We start from the raw sequence: 21,239 nt of genomic DNA on the forward strand, positions 1-21,239 counted from the left end.
TCCCCATCTCTTTCCCTCCCCCTCTCTCCCCTTGCCTCTTCCCCCCTCCCACCCTCTTCCCCTCCCCCCCTCCCCCCTCTTTCCCCCTCCCACCCTCTTTCCACCCTCCCACCCCTCTTTCCCCTCCCACCCTCTTTCCCCCACCACCTCATTCCCCCCCACCCTCTTTCCCTCCCACATCTTTTCCCCACCCACCCTCTTTCCCCCCTCTTCCCGTCCCCCCCCTCCCCCCACCCTCTCTCTCCCCCCCTACCCCTCTTCCACCCTCTTTCACCCCCCCCACCCTCTTCTCCCCCCCACCCTCTTCTCCCCCCCCCACCCTCTTTCTCCCCCCCCACACCCTCTTTCTCCCCCCCCACACCCCTTTCTCCCCCCCACACCCTCTTCTCCCCCCCCACCCTCATTCTCCCCCCCACCCTCTTTCTCCCCCCCACCCTCTTCTCCCCCCCCCACCCTCTTTCTCCCCCCCACCCCTCTTCTCCCCCCCCACCCTCATTCTCCCCCCCACCCTCTTTCTCCCCCCACCCTCTTTCTCCCCCCCCACCCTCTTCTCTCCCCCCCCCCCACCCTCATTCTCCCCCCACCCTCATCTCCCCCCCACCCTCATTCTCCCCCCCCACCCTCATCTCCCCCCCCCCTCCCCACCCTCTTTCCCCCCCCCCACCCTCTTCTCCCCCCACCCTCTTCCCCCCCCCCCTCCCCCCCCACCCTCTTCTCCCCCCCCACCCCTCTCCCCCCCCACACCTCTTTCTCCCCCCCCCACCCTCTTTCTCCCCCCCCCACCCTCTTTCTCCCCCCCCACCCTCTTTCTCCCCCCCCACCCTCTTTCTCCCCCCGACCCTCTTTCTCCCCCCCGACCCTCTTTCTCCCCCCCACCCTTTCTCCCCCCACCCTCTTTTCCCCTTTCCCTCTTTCCTCCCTACCCTCGCCCCCCCCCCCACCACCCCATCTTTCCCCCCCCTCTCTCCCCCCCTCTCTCTCCCCCCCCCCCCTCTCTCTTCCCCCCTCTCTCTCCCCCCCCTCTCTCTTCCCCCCCCCCTCTCTCTCCCCCCCCTCTCCCCCCCCCTCTCTCCCCCCCCCCCCTCTCTCCCCCCCCTCTCTCTTCCCCCCCCCCCCCTCTCTCTTCCCCCCCCCCCCCTCTCTCCCCCCCCCCTCTCTCTCCCCCCCCCCCTCTCTCCCCCCCCCCTCTCTCTCTTCCCCCCCCCCCCGCACCCCCAGGAGATCTCCTTCCTCTTCCTGGAGCCCCACCGCTCTGAGCTGTGCCCGGGGTACCCCTCCTGCTTGGCCTGCCTGGCAGATCAGGGCTGTGGTTGGTGCCCGCAGAGTCGCACGTGTCATCAGCGCCTGGCAGGGGAGGGGGCGGAGCTCTGCCCAGGCCACGCCTCTCATCCTGTCACCTAGCAACTGCCAGCTGTGTGAGGAATACCGTGACTGCGAGGCCTGCAGCAAGGTGCGTTCTGATTGGCTGATCTCTGCGGCAGTGGGTAGTGGTGGTGATACCCCCCTACGGGCAGTTGTGTTTATAATTGCCCTGTGTGCCCCCAGGACCTATTCTGTGAGTGGCAGATACACAGCAGTAAGAAAGGAGACTCGCTGTGCAGCCGCAGGGGGCGAGTGAGCAGCTCCATCCGGAGCCCCGAGGACTGTCCCCGGGCGTGTAACCAGTGAGTGTGCTCGCACGCGCGCGTGTAACCAGTGAGTGTGCGCGTGTGTGAGGACTGTCCCCGGGCGTGTAACCAGTGAGTGTGCTCGCACGCGCGCGTGTAACCAGTGAGTGTGCTCGCACGCGCGCGTGTAACCAGTGAGTGTGCTCGCACGCGCGCGTGTAACCAGTGAGTGTGCGCGTGTGTGAGGACTGTCCCCGGGCGTGTAACCAGTGAGTGTGCTCGCACGCGCGCGTGTAACCAGTGAGTGTGCGCGTGTGTGAGGACTGTCCCCGGGCGTGTAACCAGTGAGTGTGCTCGCACGCGCGCGTGTAACCAGTGAGTGTGCGCGTGTGTGAGGACTGTCCCCGGGCGTGTAACCAGTGAGTGTGCTCGCACGCGCGCGTGTAACCAGTGAGTGTGCGCGTGTGGTGAGGACTGTCCCCGGGCGTGTAACCAGTGAGTGTGCTCGCACGCGCGCGTGTAACCAGTGAGTGTGCGCGTGTGTGAGGACTGTCCCCGGGCGTGTAACCAGTGAGTGTGCTCGCACGCGCGCGTGTAACCAGTGAGTGTGCGCGTGTGTGAGGACTGTCCCCTGGCGTGTAACCAGTGAGTGTGCTCGCACGCGCGACGTGTAACCAGTGAGTGTGCGCGTGTGTGAGGACTGTCCCCGGGCGTGTAACCAGTGAGTGTGCGCGTGTGTGAGGACTGTCCCCGGGCGTGTAACCAGTGAGTGTGCGCGTGTGTGAGGACTGTCCCCGGGCGTGTAACCAGTGAGTGTGCGCGTGTGTGAGGACTGTCCCCGGGCGTGTAACCAGTGAGTGTGCGGGTGTGTGAGGACTGTCCCCGGGCGTGTAACCAGTGAGTGTGCGTGTGTGTGAGGACTGTCCCCGGGCGTGTAACCAGTGAGTGTGCTCGCAGGCGCGCGTGTAACCAGTGAGTGTGCTCGTGTGTGAAGACTGTCCTCGGGCGTGTAACCAGTGAGTGTGCGCGTGTGTGAAGACTGTCCCCGGGCGTGTAACCAGTGAGTGTGCGCGTGTGTGAGGACTGTCCCCGGGCGTGTAACCAGTGAGTGTGCGCGCACGCGTGTGAGAACTGTCCCCGGGCGTGTAACCAGTGAGTGTGCTCGCACGCGTGTGTGAGAACTGTCCCCGGGCGTGTAACCAGTGAGTGTGCTTGCATGCGCGCGTGTGAGGACTGTCCCCGGGCGTGTAACCAGTGAGTGTGCTCGTGTGTGAAGACTGTCCTCGGGCGTGTAACCAGTGAGTGTGCACGTGTGTGAAGACTGCCCCCGGGCGTGTAACCAGTGAGTGTGCACGTGTGTGAGGACTGTCCCCGGGCGTGTAACCAGTGAGTGTGCGCGCACGCGTGTGAGAACTGTCCCCGGGCGTGTAACCAGTGAGTGTGCTCGCACGCGTGTGTGAGAACTGTCCCCGGGCGTGTAACCAGTGAGTGTGCTCGCATGCGCGCGTGTGAGGACTGTCCCCGGGCGTGTAACCAGTGAGTGTGCTCGTGTGTGAGGACTGTCCCTGGGCGTGTAACCAGTGAGTGTGCTCGTGTGTGAGGACTGTCCCCGGGCGTGTAACCAGTGAGTGTGCGCGTGTGGGAGGACTGTCCCCGGGCGTGTAACCAGTGAGTGTGTTCGCACGCGCGTGTGAGAACTGTCCCCGGGCGTGTAACCAGTGAGTGTGCTCGCATGCGCGCGTGTGAGGACTGTCCCTGGGCGTGTAACCAGTGAGTGTGCTCGCATGCGCGCGTTAGGAGGACTGTCCCTGGGCGTGTAACCAGTGAGTGTGCCCACATACGTGTGTGAGGACTGTCCCCGGGTGTGTAACCAGTGAGTGTGCCCACATACATGTGTGAGGACTGTCCCCGGGCGTGTAACCAGTGAGTGTGCCCACATACGTGTGTGAGGACTGTCCCCGGGTGTGTAACCAGTGAGTGTACCCACATACGTGTGTGAGGACTGTCCCTGGCGTTTAACCAGTGAGTGTGCTCGCACGTGCGTGTGAGAACTGTCCCCGGGTGTGTAACCAGTGAGTGTGCTCGCACGTGCGTGTGAGAACTGTCCCCGGGTGTGTAACCAGTGAGTGTGCTGGCACGGGAGCTTGTGCAGGGTTATAATATACACCAAAATCACTGGGTTGAATTGAATGCGACCTTAATACTGTATAATAAAGAAAGTTTATTCCTTGAAGAAGGTGAACACACAGAATATACAAATAACACACTGGATATGTACACTTACTTTGGGGAATACACTTAGGGTTTGGGCAATGAAGCAACCAGGATCGGGATTGGCAATTCATCAGGCAATCGGGAATCATTCAGATGTTGTAACGAAGACACAGGGCATAGAGCTTACACTCGTTTATATGGGATTTAAGCCCTATCCCTTAACATTGGGTGTCGGGTATTGGTTACCAATTACCTACACCCAATTAATTACCCCTTGCCAGCTCACGTGGGAAGCAAGGTAATACCTGCCCACAGGGGTGGGCATTATTCTAATCAGGGGCCCATTTTCTTAGCCCCACTCCCAAAAGATTGGTGTCTCCTAGTCTGCCTTTTGGGTCTCTGGACAGGAAAACCTTTGTCTGCAAGTGTGATTTATAACACCTACAGAACTACTCAGGTCATGCTTTTCCCCGCCCTAGCATATACAATCAGGGTGGGGGAGCCTTTGATCAGGGGGCCTGTTGTAGACATATAGTCGCCCCCTGAACATTAACAAACTGCAGAGCCAGTATCTTTCCTGGGCTTTTATGCCAGACACCAAACACAGTACACTTCCACAATTATATATATATATATATATATTAAAATAATCCGTTCGGCTGGGCCAAGCGGGCTACAAATTGCCAGATCCTCATGCCGGAGAGGACTCTACACGGTGGCCAATTTTCAGCTCGCTGGGACCCACCGAACCGGAGTTATAATAAATGACTTTAAATGCACTTTTACAGAAGCTGCATTTCTCTGCCATTGAAGTCAATGGCATAAACCCAAACTAAACAATTAACCTGCCTCCGTTCTGTTGCTCAGAGAGGGTCGGGATTTGCCATGCAGTCATGCCGGAGCAGTGACTACATGCTGGCCAAATCCCAGCTCTCTAGTTCGTACAGAATTGGAGTTATGGACTTCAGGTTTTCACCGTTTTTAAAAAAAACAAAGAAAGAGACAGCGCAAAAAACCTCATTGTGCAATATTTAAACAAAATTGTATTGGTAAACTGGTGAGTATCACACGTACATCAATATAGTTAGATTTAAGCAGAACATGTTATGGACATGTTACCAATCTGTGCTCAGGGTACAGGACTTCTAGGTCAGCTGGCTTCTCACAGGTCTCGTGGAACAGCATGCAGGATACAGCAGTCGTCACCGCAGGGGAACTGCCACTCCAGATGAAGAGAACACTCCGATACCGAGTGTTACGGTGGAAAGTCCCATCAACTGTATCCAGCCCTCTGCACACCAGCTTCAAACGCCACACAGGGCGGAGAATGATTCGGCTATGTATGCCGCTGCAGGGAACCTCACCGTCAGCCGTTTACTCGGAGTACGCTAGACGCACATCCGTGACGTCATCGGGCGGCGTCAGCGTCGTGCGCGAGTGAGTCACTGCTTGAGGAAGCTGGAAGTCCCAAGAATGTCCCGTATAGTGCCCGCGTTGACGAAGTGTTGTAAACACGAAACGCGTTGGACTGAGGGCGCATTCATTTATTCCTACATACTGGATGTTTTAATACCATACATTGTCTAATTACTCGCGACTGTAAGCGGGCACTATACGGGACATTCTTGGGACTTCCAGCTTCCTCAAGCAGTGACTCACTCGCGCACGACGCTGACGCCGCCCGATGACGTCACGGATGTGCGTCTAGCGTTCTCCGAGTAAGCGGCTGACGGTGAGGTTCCCTGCAGCGGCATACCTAGCCGAATCATTCTCCGCCCCGTGTGGCGTTTGAAGCTGGTGTTCAGAGGGCTGGATACAGTTGATGGGACTTTCCACCGTGACACTCGGCATCGGAGTGTTCTCTTCATCTGGAGTGGCAGTTCCCCTGCGGTGACGACTGCTGTACCGTGCATGCTGTTCCACGAGACCTGTGAGAAGCCAGCTGACCTAGAAGTCCTGTACCCTGAGCACAGATTGGTAACATGTCCATAACATGTTCTGCTTAAATCTAACTATATTGATGTACGTGTGATACTCACCAGTTTACCAATACAATTTTGTTTAAATATTGCACAATGAGGTTTTTTGCGCTGTCTCTTTCTTTGTTTTTGCACTAGTTTGGTTGTGGAGCGGTACCACGAGCGCAGCAGCATAAACCTCTCATATTGTAAACAGGTTATCTTATTTGTATTATAAATATCACTAAGAGCACAATAACACATTTTTTAGAGCGCAATTCACTTTTTTCTTCTTTCACCGTTTTTAACTTAGCCGTTTACCTCGCGGCTTTTACCTCCATTGGAATCAATAGAGCCAGCGCTGCCATAGGAAATGCATGGGCCAGCGCTGCCATAGGAAATGCATGGGCCAGCGCTGCCATAGGATTCAATGGGACCTCCGCTACCATTGGAGTCAATGGGCAACTCCCTTTTTCACAGTTAACCCTACTCGGGTCGGTTGAGGGGAGAGAGCTGGAAATTGCCATGCAGTCATGCCGGAGCAGTGACTACATCGTGGCCAAATCCCAGCCCTCTGGTCCACACGGAACCGGAGTTATGGGTTTTCAGTTTCCACTGTTTTACACTTAGTGTTTAAAAGCCACGTGGCTTTTCTCCGCCATTGCGGTCAATGATAGGACCCTCATGGCCGGCGCGACTCTTTCTCGTCGCCATTAATTGTCGGACCCTGTTGGGGTCGAGTGAGGGGGTTCCTAGGGGCTAGGGGCAAAAAGAATTTTATTTCTGGGTGCCCTAAAACAAAAGTTACACTCTCTAATTGGTGGTGAACTTGACCAAAGCCTCGTTCCCACGCCAATTGAGAGATCAAGCTCTTTCAGAGACATTGTTTCCGCTTTCGAGGTTTGCGGTCTCGCTGGCTGCCAGCTCGTCTCCGGAGGTCGGCCTTGAGGAATTCCCATTGAAATACATTACTCCATTCACTTTCAATGGGGAAGCTCCGCTCCTCCTCTCCGGCGCCACCTGCTGGTCTTCTCAGGTATCGGGCCCAAATCTATGAAATCTCCATAGGGTTACATGGGGCTCCAATGGCGACCTATGGACAGGCTGCAAAATGGAGACTGAAAAGGCGGGAAAGGGGACAAAGGGCAATAAACATGTAAATGCAATTAACCCTTTCCCTCCCGACCTGATCCCAGTGTATGTGGTTGGTGCATACACTGTAAAGGTACAAATACCAATAATTGTACCAATATACTGTACACGTCTATCAAATAGAACACAGTTTTCCCTCAGGCAGGGGAATAAAAACACATGGAATCCCTTTAAATGTGGGAATAGGATAACCAAGGGACGTACCTTTTGGTTATGAAGCAGGGGAACATATGTATTATACGTACATTTCTGGTTAACCCCTCACTTCCCAGACGGTTGAAGGGGGAGCCTAATGGGGATGACCCCTTTATTACTCACTTGGCACCCTGTTACCATCACATGTGCCCACACACGTGTGTGAGGACTGTCCCCGGGCGTGTAACCAGTGAGTGGGCTTGCACGCGCATGTGTGAGGACTGTACCCGGGCGTGTAACCAGTGAGTGTGCTCGCATGCGCGTGTGAGGAATGTCCCTGGGCGTGTAACCAGTGGGTGTACCGTCCCCGGGCGGGTAACCAGTGAGTGTGCTCGCATGCGCGTGTGAGGAATGTCCCTGGGCGTGTAACCAGTGGGTGTACCGTCCCCGGGCGGGTAACCAGTGAGTGTGCTCGCATGCGCGTGTGAGGAATGTCCCTGGGCGTGTAACCAGTGGGTGTACCGTCCCCGGGCGGGTAACCAGTGAGTGTGCTCGCATGCGCGTGTGAGGAATGTCCCTGGGCGTGTAACCAGTGGGTGTACCGTCCCCGGGCGGGTAACCAGTGAGTGTGCTCGCATGCGTGTGTGAGGAATGTCCCTGGGCGTGTAACCAGTGAGTGTGCTCGCATGCGCGTGTGAGAACTGTCCCCGGGCGTGTAACCAGTGAGTGTGCTCGCATACGTGTGAGGACTGTCCCCGGGCGTGTAACCAGTGAGTGTGCCCGCATACGTGTAAGGACCGTCCCCGGGCGTGTAACCAGTGAGTGTGCCCGCATACGTGTGAGGACTATCCCAGGAAGCGTAAACAGTGTACATATTACAGGCGCCAGAGCTGCTCCCAGTGTATATTACATTGTGTGTATATATTACAGGCGTCGGAGCTGCTCAGTGTATTTTACATGGTGTGTATATGTTACAGGCGAGGGAGCTGCTCCCAGTGTGTATTACATGGTGTGTATATATTACAGGCGCCGGAGCTGCTCCGAGTGTATATTACATTGTGTGTATATGTTACAGGCGCCGGAGCTGCTCCCAGTGTATATTACATGGTGTGTTTATATTACAGGCGCCGGAGCTGATCCGAGTGTATATTACATTGTGTGTATATATTAGAGGCGCCGGAGCTGCTCCGAGTGTATATTACATTGTGTGTATATATTACAGGTGCTGAAGCTGCTCCGGGTGTATATTACATTGTGTGTGTATATATTACAGGCGCCGGAGCTGCTCCGAGTATATATTACATTGTGTGTATATGTTACAGGCGCCGGAGCTGCTCCGAGAGTATATTACATTGTGTGTATATGTTACAGGCGCCGGAGCTGCTCCGAGTGTATATTACATTGTGTGTATATGTTACAGGCGCCGGAGCTGCTCCGAGTGTATATTACATTGTGTGTATATATTACAGGCGCCGGAGCTGCTCCGAGTGTATATTACATTGTGTGTATATGTTACAGGCGCCGGAGCTGCTCCGAGTGTATATAACATTGTGTGTATATATTACAGGCGTCGGAGCTGCTCCGAGTGCATATTACATTGTGTGTATATGTTACAGGCGCTGGAGCTGCTCCGAGTGTATATTACATTGTGTGTGTATATATTACAGGCGCCGGAGCTGCTCCGAGTGTATATTACATTGTGTGTATATGTTACAGGCGCCGGAGCTGCTCCGAGTGTATATTACATTGTGTGTATATGTTACAGGCGCCGGAGCTGCTCCGAGTGTATATTACATTGTGTGTATATGTTACAGGCGCCGGAGCTGCTCCGAGTGTATATTACATTGTGTGTATATATTACAGGCGCCGGAGCTGCTCCGAGTGTATATTACATTGTGTGTATATGTTACAGGCGTCAGAGCTGCTCCCAGTGTATAGTACATTGTGTATATATGTTACAGGCGCCGGAGCTGCTCCGAGTGTATATTACATTGTGTGTATATGTTACAGGCGCCGGAGCTGCTCCGAGTGTATATTACATTGTGTGTATATATTACAGGCGCCGGAGCTGCTCCGAGTGTATATTACATTGTGTGTACAGGTATACCCCGCATTAACGTACGCAATGGGACCGGAGCATGTATGTAAAGCGAAAATGTACTTAAAGTGAAGCACTAACTTTCCCCACTTATCGATGCATGAACTGTACTGCAATCCTCATATACGTGCATAACTGATGTAAATAACGCATCTGTAACAGGCTCTATAGTCTCCCCGCTTGCGCACAGCTTCGGTACAGGTAGGGAGCCGGTATTGCTGATCAGGACGTGCTGACAGGCGCATGCGTGAGCTGCTGTTTGCCTATTGGGCGATATGTACTTACTCGCGAGTGTACTTAAAGTGAGTGTACTTAAAGCGGGGTATGCCTGTATATGTTACAGGCGCCGGAGCTGCTCCGAGTGTATATAACATTGTGTGTATATATTACAGGCGTCGGAGCTGCTCCGAGTGCATATTACATTGTGTGTATATGTTACAGGCGCCGGAGCTGCTCCGAGTGTATATTACATTGTGTGTATATGTTACAGGCACCGGAGCTGCTCCGAGTGTATATTACATTGTGTGTATATGTTACAGGCGCCGGAGCTGCTCCGAGTGTATATTACATTGTGTGTATATATTACAGGCGCCGGAGCTGCTCCGAGTGTATATTACATTGTGTGTATATGTTACAGGCGCCGGAGCTGCTCCGAGTGTATATCACATTGTGTGTATATATTACAGGCGTCGGAGCTGCTCCGAGTGCATATTACATTGTGTGTATATGTTACAGGCGCCGGAGCTGCTCCGAGTGTATATTACATTGTGTGTATATATTACAGGCGCCGGAGCTGCTCTGAGTATATATTACATTGTGTGTATATGTTACAGGCGCCGGAGCTGCTCCGAGTGTATATAACATTGTGTGTATATATTACAGGCGTCGGAGCTGCTCCGGTTGCATATTACATTGTGTGTATATGTTACAGGCGCCGCAGCTGCTCCGAGTGTATATTACATTGTGTGTATATAATACAGGCGTTGGAGCTGCTCCGAGTGTATATTACATTGTGTGTATATATTACAGGCGCCGGAGCTGCTCCGAGTGTATATTACATTGTGTGTATATGTTACAGGCGCCGGAGCTGCTCCGAGTGTATATAACATTGTGTGTATATATTACAGGCGTCGGAGCTGCTCCGAGTGCATATTACATTGTGTGTATATGTTACAGGCGCCGGAGCTGCTCCGAGTGTATATTACATTGTGTGTATATGTTACAGGCACCGGAGCTGCTCCGAGTGTATATTACATTGTGTGTATATGTTACAGGCGCCGGAGCTGCTCCGAGTGTATATTACATTGTGTGTATATATTACAGGCGCCGGAGCTGCTCCGAGTGTATATTACATTGTGTGTATATGTTACAGGCGCCGGAGCTGCTCCGAGTGTATATCACATTGTGTGTATATATTACAGGCGTCGGAGCTGCTCCGAGTGCATATTACATTGTGTGTATATGTTACAGGCGCCGGAGCTGCTCCGAGTGTATATTACATTGTGTGTATATATTACAGGCGCCGGAGCTGCTCTGAGTATATATTACATTGTGTGTATATGTTACAGGCGCCGGAGCTGCTCCGAGTGTATATAACATTGTGTGTATATATTACAGGCGTCGGAGCTGCTCCGGTTGCATATTACATTGTGTGTATATGTTACAGGCGCCGCAGCTGCTCCGAGTGTATATTACATTGTGTGTATATAATACAGGCGTTGGAGCTGCTCCGAGTGTATATTACATTGTGTGTATATGTTACAGGTGCCGGAGCTGCTCCCAGTGTATATTACATTGTATGTATATGTTAGAGGCGCCGGAGCTGCTCCGAGTTTATATTACATTGTGTGTATATGTTACAGGCGCCGGAGCTGCTCCCAGTGTATATTACATTGTGTGTATATGTTACAGGCGCCGGAGCTGCTCCGAGTGTATATTACATTGTGTGTATATGTTAAAGGCACCGGAGCTGCTCCGTGTGTATATTACATGGTGTGTATATATTACAGGCGCCGGAGCTGCTCCCAGTATATATTACATGGTGTGTATATGTTACAGGCGCCGGAGCTGCTCCGAGTGTATATTACATGGCGTGTATATGTTACAGGCGCCGGAGCTGCTCCGAGTGTATATTACATGGTGTGTATATGTTACAGGCGCCGGAGCTGCTCCGAGTGTATATTACATTGTGTGTATATATTACAGGTGCCGGAGCTGCTCCGAGTGTATATTACATTGTGTGTATATGTTACAGGCGCCGGAGCTGCTCCCAGTGTATATTACATTGTGTGTATATGTTACAGGCGCCGGAGCTGCTCCGAGTGTATATTACATTGTGTGTATATGTTAAAGGCACCGGAGCTGCTCCGTGTGTATATTACATGGTGTGTATATATTACAGGCGCCGGAGCTGCTCCCAGTATATATTACATGGTGTGTATATGTTACAGGCGCCGGAGCTGCTCCGAGTGTATATTACATGGCGTGTATATGTTACAGGCGCCGGAGCTGCTCCGAGTGTATATTACATGGTGTGTATATGTTACAGGCGCCGGAGCTGCTCCGAGTGTATATTACATGGTGTGTATATGTTACAGGCGCCGGAGCTGCTCCGAGTGTATATTACATTGTGTGTATATATTACAGGTGCCGGAGCTGCTCCGAGTGTATATTACATTGTGTGTATATGTTACAGGTGCCGGAGCTGCTCCCTGTGTATATTACATTGTGTGTATATGTTACAGGCGCCGGAGCTGCTCCGAGTGTATATTACATGGTGTGTATATGTTACAGGCGCCGGAGCTGCTCCGAGTGTATATTACATGGTGTGTATATGTTACAGGCGCCGGAGCTGCTCCGAGTGTATATTACATGGTGTGTATATGTTACAGGCGCCGGAGCTGCTCCGAGTTTATATTACATTGTGTGTATATGTTACAGGCGCCGGAGCTGCTCCGAGTGTATATTACATTGTGTGTATATGTTACAGGTGCCGGAGCTGCTCCCAGTGTATATTACATTGTGTGTATATGTTACAGGCGCCGGAGCTGCTCCGAGTGTATATTACATGGTGTGTATATGTTACAGGCGCCGGAGCTGCTCCGAGTGTATATTACATTGTGTGTATATGTTACAGGCGCCGGAGCTGCTCCGAGTGTATATTACATTGTGTGTATATGTTACAGGCGCCGGAGCTGCTCCGAGTGTATATTACATTGTGTGTATATATTACAGGCGCCGGAGCTGCTCCGAGTGTATATTACATGGTGTGTATATGTTACAGGCGCCGGAGCTGCTCCGAGTGTATATTACATGGCGTGTATATGTTACAGGCGCCGGAGCTGCTCCGAGTGTATATTACATGGTGTGTATATGTTACAGGCGCCGGAGCTGCTCCGAGTGTATATTACATGGTGTGTATATGTTACAGGCGCCGGAGCTGCTCCGAGTGTATATTACATTGTGTGTATATATTACAGGTGCCGGAGCTGCTCCGAGTGTATATTACATTGTGTGTATATGTTACAGGTGCCGGAGCTGCTCCCTGTGTATATTACATTGTGTGTATATGTTACAGGCGCCGGAGCTGCTCCGAGTGTATATTACATGGTGTGTATATGTTACAGGCGCCGGAGCTGCTCCGAGTGTATATTACATGGTGTGTATATGTTACAGGCGCCGGAGCTGCTCCGAGTGTATATTACATGGTGTGTATATGTTACAGGCGCCGGAGCTGCTCCGAGTTTATATTACATTGTGTGTATATGTTACAGGCGCCGGAGCTGCTCCGAGTGTATATTACATTGTGTGTATATGTTACAGGTGCCGGAGCTGCTCCCAGTGTATATTACATTGTGTGTATATGTTACAGGCGCCGGAGCTGCTCCGAGTGTATATTACATGGTGTGTATATGTTACAGGCGCCGGAGCTGCTCCGAGTGTATATTACATTGTGTGTATATGTTACAGGCGCCGGAGCTGCTCCGAGTGCATATTACATTGTGTGTATATGTTACAGGCGCCGGAGCTGCTCCGAGTGTATATTACATTGTGTGTATATATTACAGGCGCCGGAGCTGCTCTGAGTATATATTACATTGTGTGTATATGTTACAGGCGCCGGAGCTGCTCCGAGTGTATATAACATTGTGTGTATATATTACAGGCGTCGGAGCTGCTCCGGTTGCATATTACATTGTGTGTATATGTTACAGGCGCCGCAGCTGCTCCGAGTGTATATTACATTGTGTGTATATAATACAGGCGTTGGAGCTGCTCCGAGTGTATATTACATTGTGTGTATATGTTACAGGTGCCGGAGCTGCTCCCAGTGTATATTACATTGTATGTATATGTTAGAGGCGCCGGAGCTGCTCCGAGTTTATATTACATTGTGTGTATATGTTACAGGCGCCGGAGCTGCTCCCAGTGTATATTACATTGTGTGTATATGTTACAGGCGCCGGAGCTGCTCCGAGTGTATATTACATTGTGTGTATATGTTAAAGGCACCGGAGCTGCTCCGTGTGTATATTACATGGTGTGTATATATTACAGGCGCCGGAGCTGCTCCCAGTATATATTACATGGTGTGTATATGTTACAGGCGCCGGAGCTGCTCCGAGTGTATATTACATGGCGTGTATATGTTACAGGCGCCGGAGCTGCTCCGAGTGTATATTACATGGTGTGTATATGTTACAGGCGCCGGAGCTGCTCCGAGTGTATATTACATGGTGTGTATATGTTACAGGCGCCGGAGCTGCTCCGAGTGTATATTACATTGTGTGTATATATTACAGGTGCCGGAGCTGCTCCGAGTGTATATTACATTGTGTGTATATGTTACAGGTGCCGGAGCTGCTCCCTGTGTATATTACATTGTGTGTATATGTTACAGGCGCCGGAGCTGCTCCGAGTGTATATTACATGGTGTGTATATGTTACAGGCGCCGGAGCTGCTCCGAGTGTATATTACATGGTGTGTATATGTTACAGGCGCCGGAGCTGCTCCGAGTGTATATTACATGGTGTGTATATGTTACAGGCGCCGGAGCTGCTCCGAGTTTATATTACATTGTGTGTATATGTTACAGGCGCCGGAGCTGCTCCGAGTGTATATTACATTGTGTGTATATGTTACAGGTGCCGGAGCTGCTCCCAGTGTATATTACATTGTGTGTATATGTTACAGGCGCCGGAGCTGCTCCGAGTGTATATTACATGGTGTGTATATGTTACAGGCGCCGGAGCTGCTCCGAGTGTATATTACATTGTGTGTATATGTTACAGGCGCCGGAGCTGCTCCGAGTGTATATTACATTGTGTGTATATGTTACAGGCGCCGGAGCTGCTCCGAGTGTATATTACATTGTGTGTATATATTACAGGCGCCGGAGCTGCTCCGAGTGTATATTACATGGTGTGTATATGTTACAGGCGGCGGAGCTGCTCCGAGTGTATATTACATTGTGTGTATATGTTACAGGCGCCGTAGGTGTTCCGGGTGTATATTACATTGTGTGTATATGTTACAGGCGCTGGAGCTGCTCCGGGTGTATATTACATGGTGTGTATATGTTACAGGCGCCGGAGCTGCTCCGAGTGTCTCTCTAACTCCAGTCACTGTGCCTGGTGTCAGTCTACGGGAAGCTGCTTTTATTTTGCAGCATATCTGGCAAAGTATCCATTCGGTGACTGTCGTGATTGGTATGACAGGTAGGTGTGGGAGCCGCACACAGGGGATCTCGGGAGGGGCCATACAGGGTCTCGGGAGGGGCCGCACAGGGGATCTCGGGAGGGGCCATACAGGGTCTCGGGAGGGGCTGCACAGGTTGTCTCGGGAGGGGCTGCACAGGTTGTCTCGGGAGGGGCCGCACAGGGGGTCTCGGGAGGGGCCGCACAGGGGGTCTCGGGAGGGGCTGCACAGGTTGTCTCGGGAGGGGCCGCACAGGGGGTTTCGGGAGGGGCCGCACAGGGGGTCTCGGGAGGGGCCGCACACAGGGTCTCGGGAGGGGCCGCACAGGGGGTCTCGGGAGGGGCAGCGCACAGGGGGTCTCGGGAGGGGCCGCACAGGAGGTCTCGGGAGGGGCCGTACAGGGGGTCTCGGGAGGGGCCGCACGCAGGGGGTCTCGGGAGGGGCCGCACAAATGGTCTCGGGAGGGGCCGCACACAGAGGGTCTCGGGAGGGGCCGCACAGGGGGTCTCGGGAGGGGCCGCACAGGGGGTCTCGAGAGGGGCCGCACAGGTTGTCTCGGGAGGGGCCGCACGCAGGGTCTCAAGAGGGGCCGCACACAGGGTCTCGGGAGGGGCCGCACAGGGGGTCTCGGGAGGGGCCGCACAGGGTCTCGGGAGGGGCCGCAAGCAGGGGGTCTCGGGAGGGGCCACACAGAGGGTCTCGGGAGGGGCTGCACAGAGGGTCTCGGGAGGGGCCGCACACAGAGGGTCTCAGGATGGGCCGCACAGGGGGTCTCGGGAGGGGCCGCACAGGGGGTCTCGGGAGGGGCCGCACAGGGGGTCTCAGTCTCTCCCTCCATGTGCACTCTCTCTGTCTCTCTCCCTCAGTGTGCACTCACTCTCTCTCCCTCAGTGTGCACTCACTCTCCCTCAGTGTGCACTCACTCTCTCCCTCAGTGTGCACTCTCTCTCCCTCAGTGTGCACTCTCTCTCCCTTAGTGTGCACTCTCCCTTAGTGTGCACTCTCCCTACCTCAGTGTACACTCACTCTCTCTCCCTCAGTGTGCACTCTCTGTTTCTCTCCCTCAGTGTGCACTCTCTGTCTCTCTCCCACATTGTGCACTCTCTGTCTCTCTCCCTCAGTGTGCACTCACTCTCTCCCTCAGCGTGCACACTCTCTCCCTCCGTGTGCACTCTCTGTCTCTCTCCCTCCGTGTGCACTCTCTGTCTCTCCCTCAGTGTGCACTCACTCTCTCCCTCAGTGTGCACTCACTCTCTCTCCCTCAGTGTGCACTCTCTCTTCCTCAGTGTGCACTGTCTCTCCCTCATTGTGCACTCTCTCTCCCTCAGTGTACACTCTCTGTCCCTCTCCCTCAGTGTGCACTCTCTCTCTCTCCCTCAGTGTGCACTCTCTGTCCCTCTCCCTCAATGTGCACTCTCTGTCTCTCTCTCCCTCCGTGTGCACTCTCTGTCTCTCTCCCTCTGTGTGCACTCTCTGTCTCTCTACCTCATTGTGCACTCACTCTCTCTCTACCTCAGTGTGCACTCACTCTCTCTCCCTCAGTGTGCACTCAGTCTCTCTCCCTCAGTGTGCACTCACTCTCTCTACCTCAGTGTGCACTCACTCTCTCTCCCTCAGTGTGCACTCTCTGTCTCTCTACCTCAGTGTGCACTCACTCTCTCTCCCTCAGTGTGCACTCACTATATCTCCCTCAGTGTGCACTCACTATATCTCCCTCAGTGTGCACTCACTCTCTCTCCCTCCGTGTGCACTCTCTGTCTCTACCTCAGTGTGCACTCACTCTCTCTCCCTCAGTGTGCACTCACTCTATCTCCCTCCGTGTGCACTCTCTGTCTCTCTACCTCAGTGTGCACTCACTTTCTCTCCCTCAGTGTGCACTCCGTCCCGCAGTGCATGGACTGTTCCAGGTTTAACACATGTCGTGACTGTCTGCAGAACTTTGAGTGCGGCTGGTGCGGGAACATGGATAACCCCACACTCGGAAGGTGAGGGTCCGTGCACACGTGTGTCTGTGTTTGTGTGTGTGTCTGTGCGTCAGCGTGTCTGTCTGTGTGTGTGTCTGTCTGTCTGTCTGTGTGTGTGTGTGTCTGTGTGTGCGTCTGTCTGTCTTTCTATGCGTCTGTGTGACTGTCTGTGTTTGTGTGACTGCGTGTGTGTGACTGTCTGTGTGTGTGACTGTCTGTGTGTGTGACTGTCTGTGTGTGTGACTGTCTGTGTGTGTGACTGTCTGTGTGTGTGACTGTCTGTGTGTGTGACTGTCTGTGTGTGTGACTGTGTGTGTGACTGTCTGTGTGTGTGACTGTCTGTGTGTGACTGTGTGTGTGACTGTGTGTGTGACTGTGTGTGTGACTGTCTGTGTGACTGTCTGTGTGACTGTCTGTGTGTGTGTGTGACTGTGTGTGAGATTTGTATCGCAAATTCAATCCAGAGCCTGAAATCTGGGATTGGCTGAGAGCAAACCCCGTAAATCCGCTGGGGATGGCGTTGGCGCGCTCAGGTCACTCCACTTCTAACGCTCGTACAATGCGGGCGTGGTGTTGCATATTACAGTGTGTCCCCCCTCTCTCTGCTGCCTGCGCCCAGCGTGTCCCCTTCTCTCTATGCCATCCACGCCCTGCGTGTCCCACCCTTCTCTCTGCCGCCCACGCTGTCACGGTAGCTTGTGACAGGGTATAATATACACCAAAATATCTGGGTTGAATTGAACACGACTTAGATATAATAAATATAGTTTATTCCTTAAAGAAGGAGAACACACAAGATAATACAAATAACAGACAAGAAATGGACACTTACTTAAGGGTTGGACAATGAAGCAATCAGGTACTGGATTGGCAATTCATTCCGCAATACAGGTTCAGATGAAGACATCACGAAAAAGCACGAAAGACACTGGGCATAGAGCTTACACTCGTTTATATGGAGTTTCACTCATATACCCTGGCATTGAGTGCAAGTCATTGGAGGACAATTATCTGCACCCAATCCCTCCTTGCCATCTCACTTGAGAGGCACAGTAATACCTGCCCACTGGGTGGGTATTATTCTAATCAGGGGCTTATTTCCCTAGCCCCCCTCCCACAAGACTGGCGTCTGAAAGTCTGCTTGGGACAGGAAACCCTTTGTCCCAAGGTGTGAAACACAACACTTATCATTAAGTACCCACGTCCTGCTTTCCTTTGTGCTAGCATACACAAGCAGGGTGGGGGAGCCTTTGATCAGGGGTTTATTGTACACCACTTGTCTCCCCCCTGAGCATTAACATACCATATGGGCTCTGGGTTTTTCTACCAGACCCAAAATACAATACATTCTTTAATATCTACACATATTAAAATTATCCGTTCTGTGGGTCTGAGTGGTCTGAAATTTGCCAGGTCCTCATGCCGGAGGACCCTTGCCATAGTGGCCAATTATCAGCCTTCCACGACCCCCAGAACCGGAGATACCAAAAATCTGTTACAATCTCCTATTAACTTTAATGCAGGATTCTCCACTATAAGCTAAAAGAAATCTCTGCATTTCACTCTTCCATTGAAATCAATGGGCTCCGCCGCTATAGGCTTTCAATGGCGCAACTCCGCCATTGAAGTCAATGGGGAAATTTATAATTTTCATATTTGCCCATACTCCATCTGATTGATCGGAGAGGGCTGGAAATGGCCATGCAGTCATGCCGGAACAGTGACTACATGCGACCAAAATCCCAGCCCTCTAGTACTCACAGAACAGGAGTTATGGGCTTACACTTTTCACACTTTCAGCATGTACTGACTGATCTCTGTGGTTGATTTGAAGTGCTGGTTGGTTAAAGTGTGTGCAGTTAGAACCAGAAGGAAAGGGAAGTATTGGGTATACTAGCAGGGGTGGCTGTTTTGGGGGAGTGTGCAGTGGGTTAATCTATTTTTAAAGTGTGCTGTAATCTGAAGCCTGTAACTTTTTTTTCCCTTTCTCCTGCCTGAGACAGTGGGTGTGGTTGGTTAATTGGCTGACCTAACATACCTGCAGTGGGTGGGGTTAGTTAATTGATAACTTAACACACCTGGTGGGTGTCCCTATTTAAACAGAGGCAATCCTGAGCTTGCGTGTACTGACTGATCTGTGTGGTTGATTTGAAGTGCTGGTTGGTTAAAGTGTGTGCAGTTAGAACCAGAAGCAGTGCTGGTTGTTTAAAATGTGTGCAGTTAGAACCAGAAGCAGTTTGAACAAGGAAGCGGTTAAACAACGTATAGTTTATTGAAGTACAGTTTTCTGTTAGTACTTCTACACTTCATAGTTGCTAGAATGAGCAGGATTGAAAATGCCACTCAATGCACATCTTGCCACATGTATGTGCACTTGGAGCAGCTGTTCCAAGGAGCAGACCACTGTGAAAAGTGTGAGCGGGGGGTCTCTTTAGAATCAGATATTGCTGATCTGAAGAGGCAACTTGCAATATTGAGGGACATTGGCAATCTTGAAAGGGAATTAGAGCTCACTGAGCAGGCCCTTGCTTCGACTAGTGGTGCAGATGGTGGCGCTGTTAATGAGGAGCAGGTAGGTAGCTTGGTTGCTAGTAGTGAGGAGCAGGTAGGTAGCTGGGTGACAGTTAGAAGGGGAAGCAGGGGCAAATAGGGAGAGGCATGTCGTTTCTGAGCTGACACATCCCAATAGATTTGCCATGTTGAGTGAAGATATTGGGAATGTTGGGGCAGAAATGGCAAGGCTGGGGGAGACTAATTCCTCTAGCAGCCAGGGGAATAGTTCCTCCAGCACAGTGGGGACTCAGGATGCTCAGATACAAAGAAAGATTGTGGTGGTAGGGGACTCCATTATTAGGAAGGTAGATAGGGCAATCTGTTGCCGGGACCGCATGAACCGAACAGTTTGTTGTCTCCCGGGTGCTCGGGTTCGGCACATTGCGGATTGGGTAGACAGATTGTTGGGGGGTCAGCTGGGATTGACCCGGCGGTCTTGGTACACGTTGGCACCAATGACAAAGTTAGAGAAAGATGGAGGGTCCTAAAAAATGATTACAGGGATCTAGGCCAAAAGCTTAAGGCAAGGACCTCCAAGGTAGTATTTTCTGAAATACTACCAGTGCCATGCGCTACTGCAGGGAGACAGTCAGAGATCAGGGAGGTTAATGCATGGCTAAGAAAGTGCTGCAGGAAGGAGGGGTTTGGGTTTTTAGAGCACTGGGACTCCTTTTCTGAGAGGTGCCATCTATATTCTAGGGACAGATTGCACCTCAATGAAGAGGGATCTTCTGTGCTAGGGAGGAGATGCTAAAAAGGTTGGAGGAGATTTTAAACTAGGATGGAGGGGGAGGGGAATGAAACAGATAATGAACTAAATGGAATAGATGAGGATACAAGGGGGTATGGAGGTAGAATGGGGGCAAGTGCAAGTTTGACAAGCAGTTAGACACCCACAGTACATACAGATAATACTAGAAAACTTCTAAAGACTAAACCAAGTGGGCGCAGAAAGGAAGGAGCAGATAAGATAATAGTACAGGCTGAAAAAAAACTGGAATGCATGCTTGCTAATGCAAGAAGCCTGACAGATAAAATGGGGGAGCTTGAATTAATAGCTGCAGGGGAGCAGTATGATATCAAAGGCATTACTGAAACATGGTGGGATGAAACTCATGGCTGGACAGTTAATTTAGAGGGCTATTCTCTTTTTCGTCCCCCTCTCTGCCGCCTGAGCCTAGCGCGTCCCCCCCTCTTTCTGCCGCCTCCGCTCAGCGTCCCCCCTATCTCTGCCGCCTGCGCTCAGCGTGTCCCCCTCTCTCTGACTCTTCCCCCCCAGGTGCTTCTCCGGCGATTTCTCCGGCCTGCGCTCAGCGTCCCCCCTCTCTCTGACTCTTCCCCCCCAGGTGCTTCTCCGGCGATTTCTCCGGCCTGCGCTCAGCGTCCCCCCTCTCTCTGCCGCCCACGCTCAGCGTGTCCCCCTCTCTCTGACTCTCACCCCCCCCCCAGGTGCTTCTCCGGGGATTTCTCCGGCCTGCACTCAGCGTCCCCCCTTTCTTTGCCGCCCACGCTCAGCGTGCCCCCCTCTCTCTGACTCTCCCCCTCCCCCCCCCCAGGTGCTTCTCCGGGGATTTCTCCGGCCTGCGCTCAGCTTGTCCCCCTCTCTCTGACTCTTCCCCCCCAGGTGCTTCTCCGGGGATTTCTCCGGCCTGCGCTCAGCATCCCCCCTCTCTCTGCCGCCCACGCTCATGTCCCCCTCTCTCTGACTCTTCCCCCCCAGGTGCTTCTCCGGGGATTTCTCCGGCCTGCGCTCAGCGTCCCCCCTCTCTCTGCCGCCCACGCTCAGCGTGTCCCCCTCTCTCTGACTCTCCCCCCCCCCCCCCCCCCAGGTGCTTCTCCGGGGATTTCTCCGGCCTGCGC

At 52.6% G+C, this 21,239-nt stretch overlaps 1 protein-coding gene across 1 annotated transcript in view; it reads left to right on the top strand.

Moving 5' to 3' along the window:
• Positions 1 to 1,224: 1,224 nt before the first annotated feature.
• The window catches only part of LOC142475673 (multiple epidermal growth factor-like domains protein 8), a gene marked incomplete at its 3' end in the record, with an annotated part of 91,102 nt that continues 71,087 nt past the window's right edge, over positions 1,225 to 21,239 (top strand). The window contains exons 1-4 of the mRNA XM_075581448.1: positions 1,225 to 1,450; positions 1,546 to 1,664; positions 14,751 to 14,882; positions 16,734 to 16,847. Of these exons, the coding sequence (XP_075437563.1) occupies positions 16,756 to 16,847 (92 nt within the window). The remainder of the gene's footprint in view (positions 1,451 to 1,545; positions 1,665 to 14,750; positions 14,883 to 16,733; positions 16,848 to 21,239) is intronic.

The sequence above is a fragment of the Ascaphus truei genome, unplaced genomic scaffold (assembly GCF_040206685.1).
Source record: "Ascaphus truei isolate aAscTru1 unplaced genomic scaffold, aAscTru1.hap1 HAP1_SCAFFOLD_1323, whole genome shotgun sequence".
Lineage (NCBI taxonomy): Eukaryota > Metazoa > Chordata > Amphibia > Anura > Ascaphidae > Ascaphus > Ascaphus truei.